This window comes from Dipodomys merriami, unplaced genomic scaffold (assembly GCF_024711535.1).
Source record: "Dipodomys merriami isolate MVZ:Mamm:240054 unplaced genomic scaffold, mDipMer1.0.p SCAF_8, whole genome shotgun sequence".
NCBI lineage: Eukaryota > Metazoa > Chordata > Mammalia > Rodentia > Heteromyidae > Dipodomys > Dipodomys merriami.
In genome coordinates this window covers 11,559,462-11,579,865 of record NW_027206401.1, presented here as the reverse complement: position 1 = coordinate 11,579,865, position 20,404 = coordinate 11,559,462, and the positions used below count along the sequence as shown (strand labels likewise).

The window sequence follows — 20,404 nt, the reverse complement described above, 5'->3', positions numbered from 1 at the left end:
AAGGGGAGCTCAGAAGTGAATGAAACACAATCCTTTGTCTTCAGGGAGCCTAGTTTGCTGTGGGAGAACACAGATGCACATCTTCATGTTTTGTTTTCATTGTAGTATAATATACGTAACGTAACATTTACCATCTTAACCATTTGTAAGTGTTCAATTCAGTGGCACTAAGTATATTCACATTGTTGCACAACCATTCCCACCACTCTCATTTCCAGAGCTTTCTCATTCTCCCAAACTGAGAGGATGTTTCCTTTCATGGTGGATTTTGGCATAAGATTTTCCCCAGAGTTATGTGGGCCAGAGGACAGGAAACTCCTTGTGCTGGTGCACTGTCAAGTCATGATCAGGGACAATGGTCAGTCCCAGTGGCCTTTGCCCATTTCTTGATGTGTAGCCGACACCCAAGGCTGTTCAGCATTGGCCACTGTCTGGGCTGAAGAACATGTGTCTGAAGCTAGATGTTCTTCCCTGGGCATAGAGATGGAGAACTGTGGTTCTCATGGACCCCCTACCATTTCTCAATTGGAACCCTGACCTTTAGAAGGGAACTATCATAATGTAGTCTTACTATAACCACTTAGCTACTAGCCAAACTGCCTGGAACAGCCTAGAAGCTGGCTAGGATTTATGATCACTGGGGGCAACCAGGCAACCATAAATCTGGAGTCCTGGTTTACCTTTCAACAACTGAGCAAGCTTACTGCTGCAAAGAACCACTGGGACTCACAGTAAATCATTTAGCCAGTTGTTCCGCAGATAATCGTGGAGTGCCTGCTAGGTGTGAGATGATTTATAGCCGCTTCCCTCCCCTCCCCTCCCCTCCCTTCCTCTTTTCCCTTTCTCCATTTTCCCTTCCTCTTTTCCCTTTCTCCATTTTTCTCTTCCTCTTTTCCCTTTCTCCATTTTTCCCTTCCTCTTTTCCCTTTTTCCATTTTTTCCCTTCCTCTTTTCCCTTTCTTCATTTTTTCTCTTCCCTTCTTCCTTTCTTGTGCAGGTACTAGAGCTTGAACTCAGGTCCTCAACACTTTCATTTGGCTTTTTTGCTCAAGGCTGGATCTCTATCACTTAAGCCACAGCTCCACTTCCAGCTTTTAGGGAGTTAATTAGAGATAAGAGTCTCACTGGGAGCTAAAAAAAAATAGAATGGAAGAAAGACAGCCTCTTCAGTAAATGGTGCTGGCAAAATTGGTTAACTACTTGTAGAAAACTAAAGCTAGATCCTTATATATCACCCTGTACCAGAATCAACTCCAAATGGATCAAAGCAGACACTCTGAAAACATTACAGGATGGAATAGGAGAAACCCTAGGTCTCCTTGGCACAGGCCGAAATTTTCTTAATAGAGGCCCAGAAACACAACAAATCAAAGAAAAGTTGGACAAATGGGATTGCATGAAATTGCAGAGCTTCTGCATGGCAAAGGACATAGCTAGCAAGATCAATAGAAAGCCCACGGATTGGGAGAAGATCTTCACTAGCCATACAATGAACAAGGGTGTCATATCTAAAATATACCTGGAACTCAAAAAATTAAATCCCCTAACAACAAATCTTCAAAGAAACAACTGCCCAATAAATAAGTGGGTAAAGATTTAAAAAGAAACTTCTCTGAAGAGGAAAGAAGAATGGCCAATAGACACATGAAGAAATGCTCAACCTCCCTAGCCATAAAAGAAATGCAAATCAAAACAACATTGAGATACCACCTCACCCCAGTTAGAATGGCTATAATCAAGAACTCTAATAACAGAGGATGTGGACAGAAGGGAACCTTACTGCATTGTTGTTGGGAGTGTAAACTTGTTCAACCACTTTGGAAAGCAGTATGGAGGTTCCTCAAAAGACTCCACATAGAGCTCCCCTATGACCCAGCAATCCCACTTTTGGGCATTTACCCAAATGTTCACGAACAAGACCACACTAAAGCTACCAGCACGACTATGTTTATTGCAGCCTTATTTACCATAGCTAAGATATGGAACCAACCCAGATGCCCCTCAGTCGATGAATGGATCAAGAAAATGTGGTATATATACACAATGGAATTCTATGTCTCCATCAGAAAGAATGACATTGCCCCATTTGTTAGGAAATGGAAAGACTTGGAAAAAATTATATTAACTGAAGTTAGCCAGGCCCAAAGAAACATAGGTCCCATGTTTTCCCTTATTTGCAATAACTAGTATATGTCTGAGTCAAGCAGAAAAGGTCAGATAAGTTGATGTTAGGGAAATGAACCCTAAGATATGTATTCAAATGTTTTTTTCTTTCATGCGATTGTTTCTAACACATTTATAAGATTATTTCTTTGTTGCTTTGTATGTCCCTCCCCCACAGTATAACCCCTGCTTTCACTGTATATGATGTGGGTATAATTTGTGGAGGGGAAGGGAAAAAACAAATCGTTTAAATAGGGATACAGGTGGACCCATTGCAACAATGAGAAGTACAAGTCGTTATGTCAAAAACGAACTTTACAACTTTGGTTGGGGGGGAAGGATTGGGTGGGGGTGACGGGTGGGGGATGGGAAGGGATGGAAAGGGGAAACAAAGGAGGAGGCTACAATGCTTGATAAGAAATGTACTCATTATCTTGCCCATGTAATTGTAACCCCTCTGTACAGTATTTTCACAATTAAAACAAAAAAGAGTCTCACTGACTTTCTGGCTTGGGTTAGTTTACCCCAAGATCCTCAGACCTCAACCTCCTGAGTTGCTAGGATTATAGGTGTGAGCCACTAGGCCAGGCTGTTCTTTCTTTTAGGTCAATATCTAGCAGAAGGAGAAAGCAAGGCCCAGATTCTACAAACCTTAATTTTGTTCCAAGGGCTCTTATTAGTCTTTGCTAATCTTCTAGGTTGTTTTGAGTTTGTCATCCTCAATCCAAAGTGTTCCCTGGACAGGAGAAAATCAATAAGGCTTTGGGGAAATATTCTCAGTAACATAGATAGGTGTAAATTATTTCCTCCTTAACTTTGCCACCATTTTTATCTTTGGTAGAAAAAAGAAAATCAATTCATTTGTTAAAATAAGACATCCCTTTTCATCTGTCATTCTTGCCTCTAATAATTGGAGTTTCTGTTCTAATAGAGAGAGGAACAGATGTAGGGGAGAAAACAACTTGCTTTCTTGATAGTTGGAATTTGCTTTGTGATTGAGTCAGAATAACAATAAAAACAACAAATGGCATTAAAAAAATTGTTGGCGCATTATTCTATGCTTCTTGCCTGGAATCTAAGGTGAAACTACCCACATCAGTGTTCACAGCCCTTGTGGAAGAAAGAATTCCTAGGGAATCTTAAGGGGTCTGAAAGGCCCTTCTTTCCCCTATGGACCTGGCCTTCTACCGTGTGTGGACCAAGGCCTGACCTTATGCAGCTTGGTTTGCCTCTTCAGCTCCCTGAAATGTATCTCGTAATCTCGGGGGACATGCCAGTCTCAGTGGAGGGATGGCAAGAGGTTACAAGGATTGTCTGCTGCCCATGCCTTCCTCAGGCCTTGGAGAGGGAGAGCTTGGGGGCCATTTTGTGGGAGAGGAAAAGCTAGGAGAGGAGCGCAGCTCAGCACTTGGCCTGATGAATGCAGGTCCCAGGCATGGTGCAGGGCTGACTTTCTAGGGAGTTGTCTTGCATCAAGGAGCAGTAAATATTTGAATTGAATCGCATGTTTCCTGTCTGCCTGGGGTCTGTGAGGTTAGGGAGGAGAACGCAGGGGGCCTAAAACGAGCTGACTGCTTCAGAGAGTGGCAAGTTGCTGGCTTCCAGATGGTTGTGGGAGGCCTGAGGTAGGCCTCTGGGTCACTGAAGCATGGCAGAGAAAAGAGATGGCCCTGTTTCCAGTGGGGTGGCAATCTGCTATGACATCTGTCCCCTGCCTGCCTCAGTGGTGGAGGGAGGAGGGCCTGGATGCTTACTTGGCTTTCTGTCCCCCTGCCTTGACTTCATGGTTGTCAGGGGCCCTTCCTGAGCACAGTGAGGTAGAGGACAATGCCACGAAGGGACTACTCAGCGTCCCCTTTTCAAGTCCTGCTTCTCTAGCAGTCTTTTTTCTACCTAGTTTTGAGCTTGCCTCATCCTGGGGTGAAGACCCATGTGATCAGGACTGCCAGTGGCAGAGCAGCTCAGCCCTGCCACCGGGCGTGGTGTCTTCTTGTACAGCTGTCCGCCTCTTTCATCACTTGCTTATACTTTGTCTAGTTCTCTAGTTCTCTGCCCTAAATTGTAGGTGGGGGTCATATGCTAATTTTCTCCTCCATTTATGTATGTATGTATGTATGTATGTATGTATGTATGTATGTATGTATGTATGTATGTATGTATGTATGTATTTTTGCTGGTCCTGGGACTTGAACTCAGGGCCTGGGCGTTGTCCCTGCGCCTCTTTGTGCTCCATGCTAACACTCTACCACTTGAGCCACAGCTCCACTTCCAGCTTTTCTGAGTAGTTTATCAGAGATAGGAGTCTCACGGGTTTTCCTGCAAGGGCTGGCTTTGAACCACGATATTAGATCTAAGACTCCTGAGTAGCTAGGATTACAGATGTGTGTCACCAGCACCCAGCTTCTCCTCCTTCTTACTGGCATTACTGGGAATAGGACCTAAGAGTAACTCTTCTACCACTTGAGTCAGTGCCACCGCCCCCAACCTTTTTTTTGTTTGTAGTTTGTTTAAGAAATGAGGTCTCTTGCTTTGAGATAGTGTTTTGCTAACTTTGCCTGGGATGACCTGGAACTTGTGATGCACCTGCCCTCCTTCTTTCCTTATCACCATTGTCAGTGGAATAGCTTTGGTTTCGGAACTTCTGGAGCAGTGCTCTACAAGGCTAATTGACTGTGACTCTTCACTGTTGGTTCTTGAGCTCCTTAACTTAGATATTAAGATGCACTGTTTTAGAGAGGTTTCCAGGAAACTGAAGTTTTATGTGTTCACAGGGGGATTCAGAGGCAGGAATTTCATGATAAAGAGCCCCTTTTCACCTGTGGCTCATGCCTGTAACCCTAGCTACTTAGCCAGTCTGGGCAAGAAACTCCATGACTCTTGTCTCCAATTAAATCACAGAAAAAGCTGGAAGTAGTGCTGTGGCTTAAGTGGTAGAGTACTAGCTTTGAGCAAACAGAAAAAACATCCAGGCCCTGGGTTCAAGCTTCAGGACTGGAAAAAAAAAAAGCCCCTTTCTAGGGGTTTTGCTGAAGTGCCTGGCTGGAGTGTGTACCTCCAAAATTCAGGTGCTAAAATTGAATGGCCAACATCATAGCACCGTCACTAGAGGGTTGGCCATGAGTACTTCTTTCTTGTAAATGGGATGAAGGTTCTTCTACAGGAGGCTTTGTGGAGTATGCTTTTCCTTCTTCCGTTTGCCATGTGAGTTTGTAGTGGTCCTCCCCTTTGGTGAGCACAAAACAAGCCACCACCTTTGGTGCATAGACTATGGCTTGATCTTAGACTTCTCAGGAGTCCAGAACTGTGAGAAATAATTTTCTGCTCTTTGTAAAGTATCCAGTCTGTGGTATTTTGTTATAGTAGCATAAATGAGTCAAGACAAGGTACTCTTGAGATTTTCCAAGTGAGGAACAAATACTAATAACAGAAACCCTGGCTCGTTTCCACTCCTTTCATATTAAACCTGAGACGTTGTCCATGTTTGGATTTCCTTGTTCTGCTGCCTTCAGTCCTCTAGGTATGGCCTTAAAGATCAGAAGAAGAAAGAATGGGTGTGCAGAAGCCAGTTCCTGGGGTAGCTTCATTAGAGATGACGTCTCTGCCTTGGACATAGTAGTAAAAGGTGCAGACTGCAGCACCTTCAGCCAGAGAAGCAATGGCCTTGGTGGCAGATACGCCTGTGGGCCAGGGAGAGGAGGGGTCAGACAGGCTCAGGAGGAGCCATGTTGCCTGCACAGAGCACATTATGACATGTTCATGACTAAGACAAATATATACAAAGGTCTCCCAGACCCACACCAAAGCTTAAGTGGCTTGTTTGGGGACTGGCCTCTTGGTAACAGTGGAATTTAACTAAAGGCAGTTGGACCCCATGTCTAGGTCCTGCCCTCTCACTCTGGTGTAACTGTGGTACCAAGCATGAGCTCTTCTTTCCCTCCCTCCCATGGAGTGGAAAGAGGGAAGTAAAGAAAGGGCTTTCTGAGCTGGGCAACAGTGGCTCACGCCTGTAGTCCTAGCTACTCAGGAGGCTGAGATCTGAGGATCGAGGTTCAAAGCCAGCCCAGGCAGGAAAGTCCGTGAGACTCTTATCTCCAATAAAGCACTAGAAAACCGGAAGTGGCACTGTGGCTCTGAAGAGCGCAGGGACAGCACCCAAGCCCAGAGTTCAAGCCCCACAACCGACAAATAAATAAATAAATAAATAAAGGGCTTTCTAGAAAATTCCTCATTTTCATGCAGAATAGTCTGGCTCCCCAACATTAAATCTGTGTTCCTCTCCATGTCCCTCCCCTGTGTCTGACTCTGCCATGCAAGCCAGGTGCCCCTGAAGAGGAGCCCTGGCCCCAGCTGCTTCTCCCGAGTTGAACCCACACCTCCAGCTCCAGGCCTGCCCTCCCTCACTTGAACCCTCATCTGTTCTGAGGGTTGACACAGGCTGTGGTCAGCTGAGACCCTACCTTCTCTTATGGAGGACTAGGAAGGAAGCAGTATTCCTTAGCGATTCCTTCCCTGCTGGGGCAGTGCCTTGTGTCTCTGGGACAGTTCTACCCACAGTCGGTTACGACCTGGGTCCATCTCAGGTGGCCAGATATGGATTGACTCACCTGTGACCTTTCACATATGATCAGCGCAGTAGTGTTGGTGACCGTGTTCCCAGGCACTGTTGCCACCACAAAAGCAGTCTTAGTTTTAAAAAAATTTATATATATATATATATATATATATATATATATATATATATATATATATATATATATATATATATATATATATATATATATATATATATATATGGAAATAGTACAGTGGCTGAAGTGGTGGAGCGGTAGCCTTGAGCACAAAGAGGCTCAAGCCAGAACCCAGGCCCTGAGTTAAAGCCCACAACTGACATATATATTAGACTATTGTTAGTGTTTCCAGTTAACAGAACCATTGGGCAGAAACCAGAAGCTTCTCATCTACTTTTGTTCCCCTCCCTTCACTCCAGCTTCCTGTTGTATGAATATCTTGCATGGACATGGGATACTGGCTACCCTGACATGACCATCTTGAGGCCTGTTTTAACCAAACCCCAGCGTTTTCTCTGAGCTCATTCTCTGTGATGTCTATGTGCATGAATGTTCTCAGATTTAACAAATGTGTGGTGACAAGGTTCTACCTTTTAAGATGGTCCAGGATAAATAATGACCCATGTTCTTTATGGTCGTCACAGCGGCCCCTGGCAAACATCGCGTTGATCTTTCTCCGACCTCCACAGCTCCATGCTTCCTCAATGTCCTGTAGTTGGGCCTGTCCAGTATGGAGTCCTTCCCTCCACGTTGGCTCTCTCATGGAGTAAGGTACATTGACGGTTCCTCTATGGCATTTTGTGGCTCAATAATCCATAGTCTTCTAAACCAGAAATTTCAGGGCACAGGCTGAATCTCTGGATGGGATTCATAGTTTCCTTTTAGTCTCTGCCAAGTGACTCCACAGACTTTTCTCCATCTCACTTTCTGTGCAGTCAAGAACACATTGGGCCATAGTCTGCCTGAGACAGGAAGAGGGAAGCGTCCAGATGCAGTGCTATATGTAGGAAACTCAATGACGAGGGGGCCCCTGATTGTGCTGGGAATGGCTCCATCTTGAGCCATGTGGAGATAGCTTTGCATTGCCTTTGTGCTGCTGTTGGGCAATGTTTCTAGCCTAAGAACATTCTGCTTAGCTCCTGTGTATTTCCATTAGAAAGGTAGATATGGGCCATTTTCTCTCAGACCCCTATCTCTGAGTTACTAGGAAGCAACATGGAGCCTGGTATGTCTTTTTAGGGACAGACTGGACTACTGTCACCTCTTCTTCTTGGATGATAGCAATTGTTTGTGTCAGAACACTTCTTTGATTTACCCAACATCCTTATGCATGGTCTGTGACCAGTCCCACTGCGAGTATATTGATGGGCTGCTTAGACTAAAGGCTTGAGCTAATAGCTTTCCTGAATGAACAGGAAGTGAGTCTGCCTTTGGGGGATGCATGTCCCCATATCTGCACTCTCCTGCACCACAGGAAATGCTGGGGTTTCCTGGCAGGTGCTGCTATGGAGAGCTGGGGTTTTGAGGGGAGGCACCGTGGATGTAAAGATGGTGGCCCCAGTACTCTGCCTCTAGAGAGAGCTTTTGGGAGTTTTTCATATCTTCACTCAAGGTGTGGCTGAGAAGGTGATCTTTGTCATTATCATGAACTATCTTAGGATCAACCACCCAGCTTCTTGTCATGTTGGCACCAACGGTTATGTTTGAGCAGCTGTGCGTGTCCAGTGCTCCTAGAAGTGCAAAATGTTATTGCTTCCAGAAAGCTCTGCACCTGGGGGAATTTTGCTTGCCTTTTCTTTTCTTCCCTTCTATTCCTGGTGGCTCTGAACAAGTCAGTGATATGTTCGGCCTTTTGTGGCAATTTCCAGGCATTGACAGAGAAGGATTCTGACAGAGACATTCACATAAAGCATGTGTATTTTTTTTTAGGAGAATAATCAACTGATCGAATGCACCCAGTCCTTTGGTGTCCATGGAGCTCATTTGCCATGTATTGGGCTTGCACTGTGGGTCTGGGCGTGGCATGGTAGCTCTTCATCCCTCTGGAGTGGGTGTAGGCCTGTTTGATGAGATTGGGAAATAGGAAATACTTGTTTCCACAGGCTGCAGTTGGAAGATATGGATTTAAACCTTGGCCTGTCTCTCTATGCTCCGGATTTACCTTTACCCAGCCCTGGCCCACAGTGTCTCCTCTGGACTGAGTAGCCGTGAAAGCCTGTGGCTCAGGCAGGAATGCTGAAGTTTGGATCTTTTGAGTTCCATCCTGTGTTTTGCTCATCCAAATTCCCTGGCATTCTCTTTTTATAATCTTTAGGTAATTGCAGAAAGGGCCTTCAAATCAACATGTCAGTTTATGAGTACAATGCATCTTTAATCTTTTAAATTGTTATTATAAAGGTGATACACCAGAGGGGTTACAGCTATGTAAGTTAGGTAAAGGGTACATTTCTTTTTGGACAATGTCACCCCTTTCCTTGCTCTCTCCCAATTTCTCCCTCCCAGCCCCACCCACAAGCTGTATAGTTCATTTTCAACATAGTGTCTAGTGAGTACCCCTGCTGAGTACAAGGTAACTTGGTGAATGACATCCTCTTATTCTGCAAGGAAATGGCCTTGTGAGCCATTGAGATCGAGGGTGGCATGTAGCTCACCATTTCTATCTGACTTAGCATCTTTGTCTAGGTCTTTTCATTAAAAAAAAATCTATCCATGACTAGAGAGCTATGATCTCTCTCCAGGGATACTTCTGTGCTCCAGTGAATTGCTAAAGGTAGGGAGAAATTGGGGGGTGAAGGAGGCAGGCTCTGTAGTGCCAGTGATGTCCATGTAGCCCTGTTGGGTGAAAAGAAAAATGTTAGGTGGTGAGTGGCTCTTCCAGCCTCACTTGGTGCAAGGAGGCACTAAGATATTAAATTTGTATATGAAATCCACCCCCTGGCCTTTCTCTCGCTAGCCTGTGATGGCTGCCATAACTCTGCTCGCTGCTGCTGCCTGTGTGCAAGTGGGCACAAAGCCCGGGGCGTAGGGCAGTCAGCAGAGCATTCTTAGACGATGTGTGTTTCAGGGATTGCCATTAGGATGAACACAGGATGTGTAAACATTTCACAGAGAGCTCACATAATCCCAAGGCTTCAGTCTTGTTTTAAGCCTCCTACACAGGCCCTCCCCCCACTCCCCGCCACCCTCTCCCTCAGGCTTATAGAATGGCGAACTATCACACATTTGGCTGTTTTCCATAATAGCTGGGGTTTACGGCTTCCCACACCCCCTCCTCCTGCTGCCCCGGTTCTCTCTCAGCTGCTACCGTTTGTGCAGTAGTGTAGTCACATGGGGCTTTCTCATCCCTATTTGGGGATGGAGACTGCCACAAACTCCTATTATGCTGTGTCCCACCCATGTCTAAAAACCATTTGTGTGTGTGTGTGTGTGTGTGTGTGTGTGTGTGTGTGTGTGTGTGTGAGTGGGAGAGAGAGAAAAAGAGGGAGAGAGAGAGAGAGAGAGAGAGAGAGAGAGAGAGAGAGAGAGAGAGAGGAGAGAGAGAGTGTACTGGGGCTTAAACTCAGGGCCTGGCACTGTCTCTTAGCTTTTTTAGTTCAAAATTAATGCTCAACAATTACTTGAGCAACAGCACCACTTCTGTGTGTGTGTGTGTGTGTGTGTGTGTGTGTGTGTGTGTGTGTGTGTGTGTGTGTGTTAAGATCAGAGTCTCATAGACTTTCCTGCCTAGACTAGCTTTGAACCGTGATCCTTAGATCACCAGCGCCTGTCCTGAAACCTATTTTGATTCATTTCCAGCTAAGTTTTAGCTTGATTGTTCCTATCTGTTCCTTACTGTTAGGACAGGGTGAACAGCATTTTTTAAAAGCTTGTAAGACACATCCCAGGGTATAACTCTTCTGGGGCATTTATGTGTGGGGGTGTTCATGGTATGGCACACATGAATGTGTGTGTTACACTCATGTGCATGCATGTGTGTGAGTGGTATACAGGTACTGTGCATGTGAGTGTATGTATAGTGTGGAATGTATGTGAATATATGTGCGTTTTATATGAGCGTATATGTTGACATGTGAATGAGTGTGAATGTACATATGGATGTGTGTGCACATGTTACTGTGCATGTGTACACACACGTGCATAGTATTGTGCATGCAGGTGTATGTGTCTTCATGGCATGGTGTGTGTGAGTGAGTGTTTATATTCACAGTGGTGTGCATGCAGGTGTGTGTGTGTGTGTGTGTGTGTGTGTGGCCAGATGTATTCCAAGATTTGCCTCAGTACCATTGCTGCATTCTTGGTGCCAGCACCTCTGTGAGCTCTTGGCCATTGCAGCTATGTGCAGGTACTGCCTATCCAGGTCTGTGCCCTGTCACTCAGTCACACCGTCCTGCAGGGCATCGTTGGGTGGCACAGCCTGGGTATCCTGCTGCTGCTTCAGAGTTGTGGTGAGGCTAGAACTGTCTGAACTTCTGGCCAGTTAGTGTCTTCCTGGTTCTGGGTCTGCTCTTTGCTTTCTCCTCTCTCGTACAGCTCACCTCCATTCTCCCTCCCTGTTTACCACCTTCGAAGCCCTTCCTTTTGCTCTTGCTGTGACTCCTATTCCTTCCCCATTGTCTCAAGCCAGGATGAATGGCCTGAGCCTGCGGCTGGCCAGCTCTTCCCTCTGTCCTCTCAGGAGCCTTCTGTGGCTTTGGTCCCTGCAGGGCAGGGTAATGTTGTCTGTGGGCCGATGGATTTTGTCAACTTTTTTTTAAAATTGAGATTCTTTTTTAAAAAGTGTTGAAAAAGTAGTTTTTATATAACTGTTTTGAGCTTTTCCTGAAAACGTTTTGTGCCTCACCGAGCACTTATTCCTAAGAGGCCAGAAAGTAGGGGTGGCTGGCTTCCTCCTGCCTTTCCCTGGCCATGTGCAGCTTGCCACACTCTCCACTGTGCCCTAATAACCCCTCCACTCGCCATGTTGCTGTCATCTGCCTTCAACACATTAATATTGGTAGCTCAGAACTGTGGATCTGTCTATTTCTATACTCAGAATGCACTATGTATTTCTTGTTGTCTGAGTACTCTTTGCCTCTAAATCCATGCAGTTCTGCTACCCGTGAAACCACTCACCTGCCCAGGAGGATGTTCCTCTCTCCCAGAATCACTTTGGGTTATCTCTGGTGTTTGGTGCTGTTGTTTGTTTACTGGAGTTGTGCTGAGGCTGGCGGGGCCTCCCAGTGCTTGATACACAATGCCCTCATGATGGGTTCTCAGACTAGATATATGACTAGAACAATGCCTAGAGATGCTCCAGGCTTGGTTCTACAGGTACCACCAGGAGGCCCTGACCAATGAGGAATGGTGTTAACTAGTAATTTTCCCCAGTGGCTCTAAGACCCTTGTTTCACCTCTGTCACTAGAACCCCATTCTGGGGATACATCTTTAATGTGGGGCAAATAACCCTAATGCAGTGGAACTAATACTCCATGGTGGGAGGCGGGTGCCTTTACTCCCCTGTATGTGATGGGATCTGTCACAAAGGCCATTTAGTGCATTGCTTTGAGATCAGCATACAGAACACAAGAGTGAAGACACCATCCATGCCTTTGAAATCACAGCATTGGACTCACAGTTTGGCGTTCCTGGTGTGAATGCGAGCTTGATGCTGAGTCTGCTGGAGTAATGAGCCAGTCAGATTGTCAGGAAGATTGTTGGGGCTACTTTTTGCATCAGCTTAACCTCTTGGAAGCCCAGGATTTCACAGCCACATGCCCTTGGGTATCAGAATGACCTTGAGAATACCCAGCATTTCTTGTATTTATGGGATTTCTCTTTGAAAGGGGAAAGGGGCTGGAGGGTGATTGGGCTCTAGGGCAGTGCTGTCCAACAGGACATGATGACAAGGTGGGGTGAATCCACATTTTCTTTTTGCTTATGTGGTGCTGAGGAATCGAACCCAGGGCCTCAGGCTTGCAAGGCAAGCGCTCTACCACTGAGCCACCTTCCCAGCCCTGAATCTACATTTTCTAGTGCAGTCACCAGGCCCTTTGCCTGTGGCCAGTGTGACTGGTGAGAGTTCATTGTTGTAAGCCTAGCTCTCTAGGGGGAAGGGGTCAGAAGTAATATCTTATAGTGAGCTATGCACATGCCTAATGAGAGGACAGTTGGCTAGAGGTGTCTTCTACCTGGGGTGGAACACTGGCTGTATTCGTCAAAGTTCACTTACCAAGCTTGGCCTGGTATCACAAAGGTTTGTTTCAGTGTTGTTTGTCAGGAGACCTGCTGCTTTGCCGTTCTGAGGAGAGCTTACTGCTCTTTTATTTCCTTTAACAATAGCCAACTCCAGGCTTCCCTTTGCTGCAATTCCTTAAGAAAGTTCTATGCACAGTTTCCTTTCCTTGATCTCATTAAATCCTAAATATATGCTCTGAGTGCACAGAGTATAAATACTATTTCGGGGGAGTGGAACAAAATAAAGGGGAGGCTGTGTAGACTGCTACACAGATGGGAACGTGTGGGTTTATCTGTTTTGCTTGGCTCCTTTTGAATCGAATCAGCTGAGACCTGCCTTTATATGGTAGTTAGTAAAACTGCATCGTGCTGTAGAGATAGCTGAATTAATCTGCACTTTTCAGAACACACATGCAGTATCCAACCAGGGGCTGGTTCACCTTGTCCTCATTAGCCATTAGACTGGTGATGCCTATGGGTGGTCTGTCCTCCCAGAGCTCTGCAAGAGCACTCTGCATTCGTGTATGGCCCACCTATTTTTCTGTAGCCCACTGTTGTGTTTGTGATACACTGGTTCTTTCATTGTGGACACTCTGAAAGAAAGCTAAGCTGTTTTCTTTCAAGCTATACACGAAAGCACTACCTCTTGCTATTTGGGCCCACTATGGTTGGAATATGAAATGTCTCCCACATGTTCGCGTGTTGTACACTTGGTTCCCAACGAGTGACTGCACTATTTCAAGAGATTCTGGAAACCACAGGAGGTCTAGTTGGAGGAATCAAGATGGGCCCTGAAGTTTTTCCTCGTCCCCAGTCCCTTCCTAGCTCTACCTACTTGCTGTCCTCCATGAGATGCACAGCTTCCTCCTCCATGCATCCCGCCGTTGTGTGGATTGGCCTCACCACAGACCCAGACTCAACAGCGACCAAGGACCATGGATCGAAATCTCTGAAACTAGGAGCTACAATAAATGGTTCCTCCTTTTAAGTTGCTTAGGTCAGGCATTCTGTCACAGTGACAAGAAAGTCTTTCCAATAAAGGGTTCCCTAGTATCTCCTGTTCTCCCCTGTCAATGTTCTTTTCAGTCATGATTTCAGATACCCAAAATTAGATGGTTGGGCAGAAGAGGATCTGGGTGAGAGAAAATGAGGGTGGAGGCCACACTTCCATTCTGTGTGGTTTCTCAGTGCTTTGACAGCCAACCGTATAAGAAGTTTGCTCACCTCCTCAGAGGTGGTTTGTCCATGTGATGTAGTAATCTTATGAAGAAACACCTTTTCTGATTCCTCTCTGCTCTGCCCACTCAGGACATGGCCTCCTCCTGACCTCAGCCTCTAATCTTGCTGCAGAATGCTGCCCACAGCTGCCTGCTATTCACAGAGCACTTCCTCAACCCTCACCAGTTCAGAGGAAGTTAAGGGGTGCTCTGGATGGTATAGTGCCTTTCGGGGAACCCTCTTGGTGTTCAGCTGGGTTATATAAACTCTTGGAATCGGTAGTAATGCTAATGCCCCCCCAAACCTGTGGCACAGGCGCCTAAATAAAGACTAGAGTGGTTACCAAGAAAAGAATGGAAGTTAGTTAGGAACCTGCAGCACTCACTTTCCTCTCTATAATCCATCAGTTCTCATTGTTCACTACAGGCATGCTTTGTTCAGGGGTGGGGAACATCCGTCCTTTGGGATGGAAAATCATTTCATGTATGACGAGACTGACACAGGTGCTTCTGTATGCTTCTTAGCTGCTTGTGATACTCTACTTGTATTGATTGATAACTATGGCCTGCAAATGATATAATTATCCAAATAGCCCTTGGCAGCAAAAGTTTCCCTGCCACTGTCAGCTGGAGATAGAAAAAGGGTCATTTCTGCAATAGTACTTTTTACTGCTTTGTGAATCTTGCTCCTTTAACTTCTCTTCATTTCCTCCCTCCGTTCTTGTTTCTATCCTTTTGCTTCTGCTCCCTCAGGTGCTTCTCCCTTTTCTTCTTCCATTCCCTTCCTTCCTCTTTTCTTCCCCCACTCTCTCCATCCCCTTCTTACCCATAATTCCCTCTTGATGGATACTCTAGCACTTTATTTAATTCAACTTAATTGATTCAGCACAATTTAGTTCCTCCCTAAATTAAATACCCTTGTATTTCTCTCCTAGGAAGAAGAAATGCCTGATGTAGAAATTGATATTGATGATCTTCTTGATGCAGACAACGAGGAAGAGAGAGCTGTAAAATTACAGGTAAGCAGTGTTCAAAATATAGAAGTTGCCAGTTGTGGATAGTGTCATCAGAAGTGGGCATGCACTGATTCTGTCGCATGGTGGCATTGGCATACTGTCTTTACTTTCACATACCTCATCTGTGATCATAAAGCAGTTCTTGACTATAGTCCTCCAAGCACCAGAGGGGATGACTTTTTCCAGCCTTGGCTTCTTGGGAGAGATCTGGTTGTGCCCTGATTGTCTTCCTGGAAGGCAGTGAGCTGCAGATGTGTGAGGAGAAGGGACTCAGCTGAGCGGACACTGGGCTCTGTTCTCACAGCTGTGGATGGTATCACTCCTAAAATTAATTTCTAGAGTAGATTTCTTACAGCTCTCTATATTTTTTGTAGCTGCTCACCTGATGGCATTGTAGTACCTCTGATGGAGGTTGAGGTGTGTCCTATTCCTTAGTGAAAAGCACTCATATACTCCTGCACACACAGGAGGTCAAATCTATCACTTTTACATCTGCATTTGGCAGTTATTAATACTGAGTAACCTTTGACCTGCCGTTGCTCTTAATGTCCATTGATAATTTCTGTTAGTGGCAATTGACTGTCACCAATGAGAAATGGTCACTAGGACACATCAGAGGGTACATTATAATACACTGATGTGTTTAATGTGTTAATAATTACTATTGTCTCTTGAGTGGCAGGTAGTCTCAGTTACAATAATTACGTCTCATGGCCTTCTTCACAAAAGCACAAACAAGATATAGCAGACATCAGTTCTACAGAAAATGTGACAACAATAAGACACTTTTCTAAGTTCAGAACTTGCAAGTATCTTTTTGAGCTGTCAACAGCATCTCACTTCTTGGTCCCCAAGAAAGTGAAGCCATTGACGCTCAAGGAGGGCAAGTCTCAAGCTTGTCTGTGACTGAATCTTGCCGTGCCATTGTGATGGTCACTATCTTGAACAGGCTGTCTCGATTTTAAGAACTGGAAGTGTTTAAAATTCTTATTAACCTACTAGGCAAACCAAAGGAAATGGGGGGAGGTGTGCACATAGAAAGAGGGCAAAATAAAAAGAAACCACTGGGAACCAATGAATTACAGTCTGTGTAGGAAAACTAAAGTGGAAGAGGATGTTGATTCCAGATGAGGACCATCTTGGATTTATAGTTAGTCCCATTCTCTCTACACACCATAACTTGATACTCACTCTCACTGTCACAAGCTCTTCTCAGTGAGACATCTATAATATATAATCTATCTATCTGTCTAGCTATCTAGCTATCTAGCTATGTATCTAATCTATTATAACAGGATATATATATATATATATATATATATATATATATATATATGCTGTAAATAGTACATAAACTACTATTTTGCTATTCAAAAACTTGCCATGGGCTGGGAATGTGGCTCAGTGGTAGAGTGCTTGCCTAGCATTCATGAAGCCCTGGGTCTGATTCCTCAGTACCACAGAAACAGAAAAGGCCAGAAGTAGCACTGTGGCACAAGTGGTAGAGCACTAGCCTTGAGCACAGAGAGGCTAAGGGAAAGGCCCTGAGTTCAATCCCAACGACTGGCAAAAAGTAAAAATAAAAAATTGCCATGTAGCATACATATGCACAATGTGTATATATGTGTCGAAGAACAAAGTTCTTGTACATTAATGATTTTATAACTTTAATTGACCAACTACTGTTTTTCATGATGTTGATGATAGTCAATTAGATTTCTTGATTTAGCATTGTAAAAAATAGTAGAATGAAATAAAATGACTTTTAATTTCATTTTCAAAGTAATTTTGAAGCAATAAAACTGACTTCCTGTGTGTTTAATTCTAGGAAGCTCTTGTAGACTGCTACAAACCAACAGAGGTAAGCAAATTATCTTTCCTGAATGTTGTGTTTGAATTGGTTTTAACTAAGTCAATTTGTCTATTTTTGAAGGTAAACCACACTAATTAAATGCTGATTAGCAATTACTATCATGAGTGTGTATGTTTGCATAGTCTAACTTTATTACCTTTCTGCCTAAATGTGTGTAGTTCAGGAAGACTTAAAACTAATGGAGTAGGGACTGATTCTTGCTTTACATTAAAAACCACACTTTAGGGCTGGGAAATTGGCTCAGTGGTAGAGTGCTTGCCTTGCATGCCTGAGGCCCTGGGTTTGATTCCTCAGCACCACATAAGCAAAAGGAAAAAAGCCGGAAGTGGCACTGTGGCTCAAGTGGTAGAGCACTAGCCTTGAGCTGAAAAGTGAGGGACAGCGCCCAGGCCCAGAGTTCAGGCCCCACGACCGGACCCCCCCCAAAAAAACAAACAAAACAAAAAACCACACTTTAAAGAAAATTGTAAGAGGTACAGAATCATTGTAGTAAAAGGTTTGTTTATAACCAGTATTAGTTTTTAGGTATGTATTTTCTAAAAAAAACCCATGCCTTTGTTAAGAGAAAAAATTATGCTTTGAATATTTAAAACATTACTATAAGAAATAATGAATAGCCAGGTATTGGTGGCTCGTGCCTATAATCCTAGCTACTCAGGAGGCTGAGATCTGAGGATTGCGGTTCAAAGCCAGCCTGGGCAGGAAAGTCCATGAGACTCTTCTCTCCAATTAAACACCTGAAAATCGGAATTGGCACTGTGGCTCAAGTGGTAGAGCACTAGCCTTGAGCTGAAGAGCTCATAGACAGCACTCAGGCCCAAAAAGAAACAATGAATATGAATTGGATTAGACCAAAGCCTTTAATATAGACTTTTAGTGACTTTTAGCATAGAGATTAAGGTTTTGGTCAGTTGTGAAAATATTATCAGAAACGCTACTTTTGATTTGTTCCTGTTAAAATCTGTGGCCATAAGATGTTTGTTGTTGTTGTTGTTGTTTTGGGGGCCTGGGCACTGTCCCTCAGCTCTTCAGCTCCAGGCAAGTGCTCTACCACTTGAGCCACAGCACCACTTCCAGTTTTCTGGCAGTTAATTGGAAATAAGAGTCTCATTCGCTTTCCTGCCCGGGCTGGCTTTGAACCTTGATCCTCAGATCTCAGCCTCTTGAGTAGCTAGGATTACAGGTGTTCAGCTTCCATGAGCTGTTTTGAAATCAGTTTTGTAACATCAAATCAATGGTGGCAACACTTGCAATTTTTGTTGTGGAAAGTTATAAAAGGGAAGAGAAAGCAAGGTCTGTGGTTTTCTCCCACATAGGTCATGAACTAATAGATAAAAGATTTTGGTTTTCTTCACTTTGATTCACATCCAACTCTTTTTTTTAATATATATATTTATTGTGAAAATACCATACAGAGGGGTTACAATTACATGGGCAAGATAATGAGTACATTTCTTATCAAGCATTGTTGCCTCCTCCTTTGTTTCCCCTTCCCATCCCTACCCATCTCCCCCCGCCCCCACCCTCCACCTTCGGCCCCCTCCCGGTAATATATATTTTTTATTGTACAGCAGGGTTACAATTACTACATCTTATCTCTTGAAGTCAGGGCTTGGGCACTGTCTCTGAGCTTTTTTTCACTCAAGGTTGGTGTTCTACCTTTTGAACCATAGCTCCACTTCTGGCTTTTTGGTAGTTAACAGAAGATAAGAGTTTCAGGGACTTTCCTCCTGCCAGGAGTGGCTTCGAACTTTGATCCTCAGATCTCATCCTCCTGAGCATCTAAGATTATAGACATGAACCACTGGCACCTGGCTAAACTTGGAACTCTTGACATAAGTCTTTCCTCAGTTGGTCTCATCAAACTCAGCAATATAAATGTCATCAGACTAATGAGTCTGATGAGCAATATAAATGTCATCAGATCAATGAGTAAAAATGGTGTATTTATTTCTTCTGCTTGAGGAAATACCATCTTGATTGTAGTTGATATAAAATTAGAGCTGGCTTAAATGAGAATAGACAAACAATGTCTAAAATACAAGAAGAAAAGTAACGATCTTACCTTGAATATTTGTATATGAGTTGTCAGAGTGTAGGGGAGATGGTAGAATCAGAGGTAGAAGTTTACAGGTATAGGATCAGTTCCTATTTCCCACTCTTCCCTTACAAGCTGTTCAAATCTTTAGGACAGAAAGAAGTTCACCCATGGTACTGGGGTGAGGCACAGCATGCATTTAGTATCAGCAGGATACCATCAGGCCAACCAATACGCTTTTCATAAAGGACTGTGTTTATCATCAGCTTTTTCTGTAAGTACCTGTATTTCACCAGCGCTTGGGCTGTCACCTGTCTTTTGGACAATCAAAGCCTGTGAGTTGCTGTGCATTGTGGGCTCACCAGGATGACTCACGAATGAGTAGGTGGTAAGAGGAATTTTCAGGTCCCAGAAATCTGCTGGGTCAGGGAAATGTCACAGTTATGACATGGTACCTCTGAGTAATTTACAAGCAGAAATCAACCACTGTTTCTTGAGACATGCTACAAGAAAAGGAGCTCGCTTAGAGGAACTTCCTGAGGATTCTATCAATTAAACTCTTTTCTAGAACTGTGGTCTGATTGTAGCTCATCTGTGTGGCACCCATGAGCTACAGAAGTAAACTCTGTGGTTTGTATAGAAGTTTACTTCATGGTGCTTGCTAAAGGACTACTGAATCCACCTAAACTTCTTTACCCTTCAAAGAACCTCTAAGCCCTCCTCACGGGATGCATTCTGATTTCCACTATAATCTGTGCTGCCAGACCCCAAATAAGTGCTCTTTTGTTTCGCAGACCCTCTTAACCTTTCTTGAAAACATAGCAGATAATATTCTCCCTCTTGGATAATGAGAATCTTGGTGGAGTAACTTTAGTTTCCTTAGTGTTTGCCAAGTGGTAGATTATAATTTTACTGGATTTCCCCCACCCCTCTGATCACTTACTGATTTGGAATATTCATGAGGATTTCATGTTGTCTGAATTGCAAATGTAAAGATTCTGAGGATTATGTTAGTAAGGGAAGAAGAGTTAAATGCCCTTGAATTGAAAATGGTGATCACAAGTGGGGTCCTCTGCTGCCTCCAAATTGGGGTTGGGATTTGTTAGTCCAAAAGCAGTGGACTGAATCTCTTAAGACAGATTAATACGCCCGCTCTCACGCAGAACAAATTAATCTTTAGAAGCAGGTAGTCAAGAAAATAAATGGACAGTACAGTGGCAGTGGTTTTAAGTTCAAGGAGGGGAATGAAAGCTGAGGTGCAGGAAAGGCCTTCAGGAATTTATGAAGGCAGAAGTCATGACAGTGGATCTGCAAA

At 44.2% G+C, this 20,404-nt stretch overlaps 1 protein-coding gene across 1 annotated transcript in view; it reads left to right on the top strand.

Moving 5' to 3' along the window:
• Positions 1–20,404, top strand: part of Ppp1r14c (protein phosphatase 1 regulatory inhibitor subunit 14C) — a 72,350-nt gene that overhangs the window by 37,621 nt on the left and 14,325 nt on the right. Inside the window, exons 2-3 of the mRNA XM_070010233.1 lie at positions 15,098–15,181; positions 17,007–17,039. Of these exons, the coding sequence (XP_069866334.1) occupies positions 15,098–15,181; positions 17,007–17,039 (117 nt within the window). The remainder of the gene's footprint in view (positions 1–15,097; positions 15,182–17,006; positions 17,040–20,404) is intronic.